Here is an 11194-nt window from a genome sequence, read left to right as displayed (position 1 = left end):
ATGTGATTAGTTTATGTTTAATTGCATGGATTACGGAGAAAAAGTGTTCAAAGTTTCTAAAGCAGAGGGACCTGTCTTTCGACATTCGGTCAAAATTATCAGTGCCTTGAATGGCTCCCTCATTTCTCTGTCTCTTGGGGCGGATCACTATGTTTTGGTTATATGTTTACGTATACATACTAAATAAAAGATATCCTATTAAATATTTATTTATTATTCAGTTGTAATCATTATAAAAATAAGAATAATTTGAGGTCGCCACAATAATTAATAAATTTTAAATTTTGAATTCCTCTGACACCCACAACCCTTTATCTCTTTCTTTATCCTTTGGATGGTACTATTATATATTTCAATTCATCATGTAATTTAATTGGATATAAACACACATCAAAAATACTTTAAGACTTGTGATAATAAAACGAAAATTTTGAAGTTAAAAGTTAGGCCCAAAATTTTCAATTACAGATAATAAGGTCATTGATTTTGAAACAAGACCGACAGTGACATAAATGGAACATAGGGACAAGTGAAGAACACTAGTCCTTATTCCTTAAACCCTTTTATATACCCTCTTCCTTCCTTCTTCTTTCTTCTTACATCTACTACTTCTTTCTGTAAATATGGTGGTGAAGGTTTCAGTCTTGCTTCTTTTCTCCTTGCTCTTCACTGTCTCTGCCGTTCGCCCAGCTCCTCCTCTTGAAGGTAATACAAACCTCAAAGATTAAAGCTTATAATATGCTAATTTAAGCTATAATTTACTTCCCATTACTTAATATGGTCATTTTTTTTTAACTTATTTTAGTATAAAAATGCAATCTTGGAACTATTTCCTACCAAGAAGTTCCACCTTCCAGCTACTCCACTGGTTATTGACTGTTAACTTTATATAATGCTCTTATGTGTTAAAGAATGTTTAGCTATGAAATGCTACTCAGTTCTGTTTAGACTTTAGTGTGTGTACAATAGTTAGAGAGGAGGGTTCACTTTGTAAAAAACATTTACTTTGGATTCACACAATATCCCTGTTTTATGGGCTGCTCCTGTTGTTTGTTTAAAGAACATTTTGTCAGTATCTGTACTTTATATACTAGCATGTTAGTATGTTACGCTTGTTTGGTTGATGGGGTTTGTTCCTTTTCAATGGTGTAGCGGAAGGTAGAGACGCATTCAGTATTTGAATTTCATGGGTTCAATATTTATGTTCTCACCATTGGATCCATAGCATTTTTGCAAGTTTGGATTCATAACTTTGTATGTTAAAATTATGGTGAATTTTCACATATATATTAATGCTTCGCCTAAAAATACTTGGAGTTGAACTCGTTGGAACTACATTACACCCGCCTCTGGGAAAGGGTTGTACCTTTGCTTAGGAGAGCAGGGATTTTGTGTATAGAACATTTTCTTGGGTGGTTAGGTTAAAGTTAATGAATTGAAGGGAATATTCTGTTTTCAGGACTACTTCCAAATGGGAATTTTGAAGAGCAGCCAAAGCCAAAAGACCTCAAGAAAAAAACAGTACTCGTAGGCAAATATGCTTTGCCCAAATGGGAAATCAACGGCTTTGTGGAGTACATCTCCGGCGGTCCACAGCCCGGTGGAATGTACTTCCCTGTCGCCCATGGCGTCCATGCCGTGAGGCTAGGGAATGATGCCTCAATTTCTCAAACAATTCCAGTAAAGAAAGGCTCTTTGTATGCACTCACATTTGGGGCATCAAGAACCTGTGCTCAAGATGAGGTCTTGAGGGTGTCGGTGCCTCCTCAAACCGGGGACCTTCCTTTGCAGACCCTTTATAGCAGCAATGGCGGTGATACTTATGCTTGGGGTTTCTATGCTACTTCTAATGTAGTTAAAGTTATCTTTCATAATCCTGGAGTTCAAGAGGATCCAGCTTGTGGTCCACTCTTGGATGCTGTTGCTATCAAAGAACTTTTCCCTCCTCGCCCAACCCGAGGTATGTTTTCGAACTTTATTTATGTTTTTATCTGTTTTTTCTGTGATTGTCATTATTTGATCAAAGGTAATGTTAAAGATGTCTTATTAGTGGATCTAGTACTTCAAAGGTATATGAAGAATTCCTATCAAATGGGTATCTGTTCTTAGATATTTTAAATTTCTTTGGAAGGAGATGGCCAAAAAAGCGAAATGGATATAGAGGACTCGTGTAGCTAACCCAACTAGTTCAGTATTGAGTTATATTTGATTGATTGATATATTTCAATTGTTTCTTTAAAGTTTAATATATGTTATGTTATCATCTCAATTATTTCTTTTGATATCATTGCTTGCTGAACCTGTGAATAGGATAGTATTCTATACAAAGTTATAAACTTTTTAATATGTTGGACGTTTCTTTTCACTAATATGTTCTCCATGTCATTCATCTGCCTTAAATGTTTTTGTTGTTATGGCTAGTAAAATGATACATTTATATATAACCATTTATCCAATATATGAAGAATTTTGTTGGGGTGCAAGTATGTGAAATTTTGTTTTCTTGATTTTGCTCTTTGGCGTCCTGCAGTGAACTTGGTCAAAAATCCTGGTTTTGAAGAAGGACCTCACCTCTTGATAAACTCTTCGCACGGAGTCCTTCTCCCTCCCAAACAGGAAGATTTGACATCCCCACTTCCAGGCTGGATCATTGAGTCACTCAAAGCAGTGAAATTCTTGGATTCAGCTCATTTTAATGTCCCGTTTGGCCGAGCTGCAATGGAACTGCTTGCAGGTAGAGAAAGTGCCATTGCACAAATCATTAGGACAGTCCCTAAGAAGGTGTACACCTTTGCGTTCACTGTTGGTGATGCAAAGAACGGTTGCCATGGCGATATGATGGTTGAAGCATTCGCTGCTAAAGAAACATTCAAAGTCCCCTTCAAGTCACAAGGAAAAGGCAGCTTTAAAACTGTTAGTTTTAAGTTCACAGCTATTGCAGACAGGACAAGAATTACTTTCTACAGCTCTTTTTACCACACAAAGATCAATGACTATGGAGCTCTTTGTGGCCCTGTTGTGGATGAAGTTAAGGTGACCCCTGTTGCTTAGAAGTACACTCAGAGCTTTTGTAATGGTCAATAGAGTTTTTTTTTTTTTTTTTTTTTTTGCAATGTCACTTCATACTTATCAAAGCTACCACTATGAGGCAATTGCTGTATTTTACCTATGTGATTGCTTAAAACTATGATTTAGATGCCTGCCGTGAGACTATTGCTTTCAAAGAAGTGTGGATCTAGTTGAACTTCCTCTCCTTTACTATGTGCTCTTTGATCCTGATTCCTAGATAGTCAAGTAGTAATATATAAAATTGTACTAGTATATTTCAAACTTTTCATGTTTCTTGAAGGAGGAAATATAAATTACACTACCAATCCAATTACTTTAGCCACTTGGTTGGATTTTTTTGTTATACGGGTTCTGTCTCATTTCTTTGGCTACTTTTTAAAAAAATCTTTTTACAGGTCCAAAACTTGTGCTACTACTTCAAATGTCTAGTTTTCTTCTCTATATGAACAATTTGCAACACTTTGTAAGTTTTCAATTTTGATTGATAAATTACCTGCTGAATTCGGGGTCGTGAGAATCAAACTACGTGATATTGACTAAAATTTAAGTGTATTCTTTCGTCTATATTACAATTTTACAGTTACTCTCTGCATGTATCTCTAAATATTTAAATTCTCTTTTAGAAAATGCTTTGATTTAGAGTGTATCCAATTTAATCAAAAATTGGTCTAAGTTGAACCTCATATAATAAGGTAAGAATTATAAACAAATTTGGACAGGGGACGTATTTCAATAGGGCAATACTCAAAAATACATTAGAATCTTACCCTCTTCAATGCATACCCCTAAACAGTGTTTCTGGTTTATGGCCTTCCTCAAAAGAAGAAACAGCCTTTTCTCTAAGCTTAATATGCTTGAAAATATACTGTTTTGTTCTCTTAAATTGCACCCAAAAAGACAGAAACAACTATCCAAGGTGTAAAGTTGACATAACTCTTTAAAACAAGTTTAAGTTCACCTACATTCTCAATTTGCTTATTGCTAAAAAAACCAAACATTTCATTCAGACAAGCAATTAAAAATAGTGCACCATCAGCCAAGTAATGAATATAACAACAGATAATTATGACTTCTCCAAAGAAAATGCAAACAAAGATAAGAGAGAAACACGTGCAGGTGTTCAATGGGAGGAGACAACTTTTACTCTATTAATTTCTTATTATAAGATTAATAAAAAAGAGATTCAAATAGTCCCTTTGTCATACAACTTATAGAGAATCAAACTCCTTTTCTATAGAATGGTTAGTCCAATGTACTATGGCTTATAGACTTTTCCACAAAAGAAGCGAATGTCTTCTGTTCAAGTCATCTGCTTGTAGTGACAATGCTTCGTCTGATACAATGGAGAGATCTCTGCCATAAAAGAGAGCTCATGAGAAAAGGATTCTTCATTTGCTATCATCCAAAATGCCCACAAGACACTTCTCCAATAGAAATTCAGCATTAACCCAGGCATGGTATTTGTCTGAACAAAGTGTTAAAGAATGCAAGTTTTGATGAAACAAAGGAAAATTCAGACTCTAAGCAAGGAATACTTAGTGTTGCAAACTCTTACCAATAGAGAGTTCTTTGCCCTGCCATTCATCAGATCCATTTAAGAAAGTATATCCTTATTGCCTTTGAAAAGGCTCATAATTTTACGTCAAATATCATCCCATCACAATTGCTAATCACTTTTTCCGAGCATCTCAACTAATCCACCAGGCAGTCTATCCAACCCACAAGCATAGGTCACCAAGTTAATCATACCGACTAAAGTTGGACCACATGGGCTCACACCAATAGTTGTAACTATGATTCAAACCTGGAATCTGAAGGTGGTTACTCCCATGCTTCAACCACTAGACCATTGACCATCCTCTCTCTCTGTGTGTGTGTGTGTTGAGGCAGGGAGGAGGGGAATCAGGGCAGGGCGAGGAGGGTCAGGATAACTTAAGCAGATGCAGAATAATGTACAAATGGTACACATAAAGCCTGATGTTAGTATTGCTGATGGAAGAGGAGCTCCATCAGCAATGGCAGAAGAGGATCCACTTTTCATGTACTTTGTGTATAGCCAATCCGACAATTAGTAATCTTTAACAGATTCAATATGGAGACCCCGTTAAACTTTAGTTGAATCTAGTACGGCTATATGAGTTTTACCAACTACGAAAATAGCAAGAGCTAGCAGAGGATACTAAACAATGCCGTGCAATCCTTTCCAACGGCCTTCATCAGCATGTCAACACCTGAAAAAGAGAAGGTAAGCAAACTAGTCCAAGTAAATAAAATTCATAACTTAATATCTTTCTTGGTTATTGCTAAAGGAATCTATTGAATGCATGACAAGTTGAATAGCAAAACATGCAGAAATTGCGAGGAATGAGACAAAAACAACAGTGCAGTGGATAGATAAGTATCTTAGAGTGAAAACAAATTATAAGAAAGCGGGAAGGAATAATGAACTTAGTATGTATGCTTCTGCCAAAGTATCGTTGAAAATTTGAAAGTGAAAATGTAGTCAGTTGATCTCACAGTTGTACCACTTCAGCAACAGCTACTTTGACATTTCCATCTTTTACTTCCATGACAGTTTATCAGTTATCACTTGCACAAATAGGTCAAAATACTAAAGGAAATTAAAAGAACTGTCATGTCAAATAGTATAAAAGAACTATTGACTTAAAAAGAGTTTCAAGTTCTTGACCATTCCGGAATCTCTACCAGCAGTCTGGCATATCACCAAATCCATAAAAATTCCTTTTTCGCTATACACAAATAGGAGTTGAACTACAAAGAATAATGAGGATTCCAGCTTAAAAAAAGTCTAATTCCCAGGCTTTAAAAGGAATTCTATTTAAGAGGCTTGCTTGAGCCTTGTGGTCCGGCCCTTCCCCGGATCCCGCGAATAGCGAGAGCTTAATGCACCGGCCACTTGAGCCTCCAAAGTCCAGAATCCCCCCCAGTCCCAGATAAATCCCACAATAGGAAAAAAAATTCAGAACACGTTAACAGGCAATGACTTCCGAATTAAGAGCACATGGAAATCAGGAAACAATAGGTCAGAAAAGATTATCCCAGTTGTACCCTGATAATGTTTTCAGAAGGGATTCCCAAGGTAAAGCATAGCTAAACACACTTGGGTATTGAGGAAGGTGGCAGAGGATGTATACTTTTTCAGATGGGGTAAATATGCTGGCTTCCTTGGGCTGCCTTTAACGAAACATACATCTAGTATGGAAATTCTATGAGTTACTGCTTACTAAGAGCAACATTTACCGTATAAAAAGTTAGGTCCATAAACCTCATGCCACCCTCCACCACCCCATCCCTTCCATATCCTCTTCATAAAAGCAGGGAATAGGGGAAGCCACCCTCACAGTCAAGTCTCACATGATGATATACATGGACCAGAGATTATATCTTCAAAAACCTTCCCTTTGAAATTTATTATTTTGGGGCAAAATAAGAAGTTTTATTCACAATTCCAGCACCAATTTGATGCTATGTGGAACTACAAAAGCCTTCTCTGGGCTATTTGCCCTGTCTGTCCGTGGACTCAATGAAATCCAATACATTGTTAGTGTTATTTACAAAAGCAATACTGCACCACAAACTTATGTATCGTAAGCATTGTATCTTTACAAAAGATAAAACAAAATTTTTGTCTAAAACATCTTTGGTTCCTCACTTACCAGGCTCTCCAAAAAATACATACAAGGAATAGTTCTCAACCATCTCCCGTCGTTGTTCTTGAGAAACCTTCTAAATTTTGTTACTCATAATTTCTGGTTCTCATATTATACTAAGGAACTATAATAAATACACTTCATACACATTTCCTTAAAAGGTCAGTTAGATCACAAGAACATTGGTAAAAGAAAGAGAACATAAAAGTTAAGGGAGACTAACATGAGAAATTCGAGGTTACCACAAAAGTTAATGCCCGGGCATACTAAAGTTTCCGGTAAAAATGAAAAACTCTTTAAGAGACAAGGTCAACACACTTATAAGTTATATAAATGGCGCAAAGTTTCTATGGCATTATACCACATGTAATATTTAAATATTCAGTACACTCAGGGCAATGTGAGCCTCACATCAAGTTGCAAAAACATAACAGTTCACCAACTTCTTCGGCATGTATGGCCCACCTCGTAATCCCACCCCCAGGGAAACTCTTCATGTATAGTCAGGGAGAATGAATTTCAAGCAATGAATGATGTAGCTCACTAGCAAGGCTCAGCTAATAACTAGTTAAAGTCTCAGAAGCAAAAAGAAAATGTCAAATTGTATCAAGTTGACAAGCTGGCAAGCTCACACTCTTAACTGAAACACCGAGTATCTTTGAGGAGGAAAGAACTATTGAGATTGAAATGCATCTGGCACAACATGGTACAGTAGAAAGCCAAGATGGGACGAGAAATGATTTCCATAACTGATTAATGAGATAGAGCAAAGCAAAGCAAAGATTTGATCCGTACCTCCTGGGTGAAACTTCATGTATGGTGTTATATTGTAGACATGGCCTTTAAGAACAGTCCACATTGCATCTTCATTTTGGTGTTGCTTGACTTCATTTATTGATATAAGTTTCCTATTGGACTGTCCTTTCAATCCTGAACAATAGATGCATGAGGACTGGAATAAGAAGCACAAGAAAGAGAAGTTCTACAGGAGGAAGCCAACCAAGTGACCGACAATTATGCACTTACAATATGTCAGACTTTAGGTCTCAAAGAAGTTTTCTCATTTCATATCACATAGGATAGAAAATTACTGTAAAACAACAAGGATTTGCATGCTCCCTTCATTTGTTTACTCAACTTCTGTTATAGGAAAGAGAAATTTTTAGATGTATAGTAGACCAGCCCTAGTTATGAGTACGATAAACTTTTAACCTTGGTTTAGTGCATCAAGGCATCTGAAGATTGATTTCAAAGGACATGCAAAATGAAAGTTAACTGCAGAGCAAGCTGCAATATTGCAAGGTTTTACAATTCCATGTTGGTGAGTAGTAGCTACTTCCCATTTCCCACTAAAGCCTGTTCCAGATTTGAGGCTTAGACACTCAAATGACACAGGATCAACTTCACTTGTAACAAAGCAGTAATATGCATTATCTTTTATAATAAAACAGTAACGTGTATTAACACAATATCATCTACAAGTATCAGGCACCATGGAACCTCATCCTACACACAATAGGTACTTGTCTAGAGTTTGTACACGGAGTAAAATTTTCATATCACAGGACCGTTTAGAGGACTTCTATGTTTAGGGGGCACTTAATTAACCCTAAAGACAAACTATTTAGTATTGGAACGAAATGAGCCCAAACTAAAGTGGCATAGGTTTAGAATATTAACATATCTTGCCCCAACAAGCTTAGAATAAAGGAACAATAGATCGATCGATTGATTGATATCACATGACCTTCTGAAGTAGTTCTTTCGTTCATCGGATGTCTTTTGCATCAAAGGTTTGTTATTCCTCAAATGGCTTGTAGGATTTCCAACCAGCCTTGGTATCAGAGCCCAAGAAAAGCTCATGAAGTTAGGGGTTCCAATCCTCCTTTTCAAAAGTTACGCAACATCGCATGTGAAGCCTGGTAAATGAACTAACAAGGACGAAGTGCATCAACAAGTTTTCTGGTCCATTATTGGACAGGATTGTTAGGCTCTGTTACCGCTCAAGCTAAGAAAGGACACAATATCCAGCGTTAGACAGACACTCACATATTCGCTCCTTATCTTGTGCTACCTAATGGATTAAACGAGCCAAGTCTAGTTGATGTATTAACTACTTTCATTAGCAAAAGAAACTACATATGTATCTAGGCATAGCAACAAAATCACATTTTTTTACCTGACATAGAATAATGCAAACAAGTAATACATCTTCTTTGTTATTCTAGAAAGCATTCCACATATGAAGTACTATTACTATACTTATACGTCTATTGAACTACAACCTGTATAAAGCTCGCCGAAATAAAGCCAAAAAAGGCGAACTTGGAAATGCATTTTACCCTGTTTCTTTTCTATCCTTATCAAAATATGATTAGAAGAATGACATATTTCAGAATAAGAGCCCATGATTTACACCAATAGATTCTTACCTGCAAGGTCGGGATGTGTTCTTGTAAGCTTAAGCCAGTCCATCTGGCTATAACCCTTTTCAAAGGGAACCTTGGCTCGAGCTGCAGGCTTCCTACCAGGCTTTATCTGTTCCTTAGAAACTGTGACTGAAGATCCACTAACTCTTGATGCTACTTGACCAGAAGTTCCGTTCACTTGCTTGCCTGGAGATGTGTCTATAACATTGAAAGACAACGAACCAACTGTTCCCTCCTTCTTTGTGGTAGCATTGCTGCCCAATGTACCTACCCATGGTGCATCACTATTTTGACTAATACCAGCATCATTTGAGGGCTCATCTTTTATTCTAATTTCACTAATATCTTGAGCGAACTTCAGTGCGTCTACGTTATCAGGTCCACCAACCTAAAAAGCCCAATTGCTCTTTCAGGTTCAACTGATAAAAGAGGAATTTAACAAGATAAAACGATTTGATCTTCAAGCATGAATGTCTCACATGTCCTTCATGACATGGTCGTATTACTTATTATCTCACTTACCTGACAGAACGTGAAATCATCATCATTAGCCATTGCAAGCTCAGTTGTGGAATGACACCAACCAAAAAGGTCCTCTTCAAGGAATCTGGTGAAATAAAAAAGTTAACAATGATAACAAAAGTCAGTTCCTCTTCCTTTTCCGCGCTCATCATTTTTCTAAATTGTTAATTTGTATTTAAAAGGCACAGTATTGAAGTAGTGTTCAATTGTCCAGTAGGGTGATATGAGTGCTCCATATAGCTGACATTAGAATTTGTATTTAAAGACTGTGGTGCCTAGCTTTAAGCGGAAAAGCGAGAGCTTTTAATAAAAACTGGCTCAACCATGCACAAGTAATGAAGAAAAAGGTAAAAATTTTCACCGATCAAAGCAGTAAACTTTCAACCAACTTGAAGGAAACTCTACAACAGTCCTAATATCATGAATTTAAAGCACCGAGAGTAATCACATTTAGCGGATGTTTCCCAAAATCATTAAGTTCATCCCAAACACAGGTAACCTAGAAAAGAGTCAACTCTCCATCAATCAATCAATCAAGCAGTTAAACTTTCAATCAAGTTCAAGAAAATCTACAGCAGTCATAATATCATGAAATCAAAGAACCACAGTAATCACATTAGCTTAAATCCATCAAAAAACACATGCTCATCCCAATTACCAATAATCAGTAAAAGGGTCAAATTTTCACCAATTAATCAAGCAATTAACTATGAATCAAGTTAATTCTAAAATGGTCACAAAGTTAGGGACTTTTTTGGAAAGAACCCAACACATGTGTCAGATAATTGCCACAACTCTTCAAAAACAAATTATCAAATCAACTTACAAATTCTCAGATAATTCAGAAACTAAACATAGTTCAAAATTTTCACTATATTGTATTAAAATTATGCTGTGCAGAGGGTGTTAAAATTTACCTTTCTCTGGTGATTTTGATGTGTTGTTTTTCTCTTCTTGCTGCTTCTGGGAGCTGATCTTCTTCTTTTTTTGTCGCCTCTTAACTGCTACAATGACACAATGTTCGTTCAAAGATGATGGACGGACTAGTTACGCCACATTCTTGAATTTCTTCTCCATTTTCTGATTACTTATTCTGCCTGCAATTAGTATGGTACCATGTGCATGAATAGGAGTGCCACCAACTACAGCATCTTGGTTTTATTTTGGTAAATTGACACTGTAACCCCTAGCTACTTCAAACATAACAAACTACCCCATTTACTTCTTCTTTTTTCTCTTGATTTTGTTGTCTTTTTACAAGAGATTTTTACTTTTACATGTTGAGATTTTAAAATAATACACAGGAAATTTCTAATTGATCATTCTTTTTCATTCAAAATGTAAAAGACTATGTTCATTTCCGCGATCTATGTTAACTTTTTTGTGATAACGATGTCACAATAAGTTTATGTGCACTTTGACTAAATCATCAAATGTTTGCTATAGTCAACAAGAAAAAATGATTGATAGACTTATTGATCAAACTTGAAGGTGATTACTGTA

At 36.3% G+C, this 11194-nt stretch overlaps 2 protein-coding genes across 2 annotated transcripts; one reads left to right on the top strand and one right to left on the bottom strand.

Moving 5' to 3' along the window:
- The first annotated feature begins 503 nt into the window (after window positions 1-503).
- Window positions 504-3258, top strand: LOC107825902 (protein TEEBE). The gene is made up of 3 exons (XM_016652821.2): window positions 504-705; window positions 1460-1960; window positions 2531-3258. The coding sequence occupies exons 1-3, from the start codon at window positions 624-626 to the stop codon at window positions 3049-3051; spliced, it is 1104 nt and encodes a 367-aa protein (XP_016508307.1). The 5' UTR covers window positions 504-623; the 3' UTR covers window positions 3052-3258.
- Window positions 3259-4207: 949 nt separating this feature from the next.
- On the bottom strand, window positions 4208-10821 carry LOC107825903 (cytochrome b5 domain-containing protein RLF-like). The gene is made up of 6 exons (XM_016652822.2): window positions 10609-10821; window positions 9692-9776; window positions 9173-9557; window positions 7536-7670; window positions 5250-5300; window positions 4208-4534 (listed from the first exon to the last, which is right to left on the bottom strand). Exons 2-6 carry the CDS (start codon window positions 9722-9724, stop codon window positions 4458-4460), a joined length of 681 nt encoding a protein of 226 aa, XP_016508308.1. The 5' UTR covers window positions 9725-9776; window positions 10609-10821; the 3' UTR covers window positions 4208-4457.
- Between the last annotated feature and the right edge of the window lie 373 nt (window positions 10822-11194).

The sequence above is a fragment of the Nicotiana tabacum genome, chromosome 19 (assembly GCF_000715075.1).
Source record: "Nicotiana tabacum cultivar K326 chromosome 19, ASM71507v2, whole genome shotgun sequence".
NCBI classification, from domain to species: Eukaryota; Viridiplantae; Streptophyta; class Magnoliopsida; order Solanales; family Solanaceae; genus Nicotiana; species Nicotiana tabacum.
This window is presented reverse-complemented; position numbering and strand designations above follow the sequence as displayed.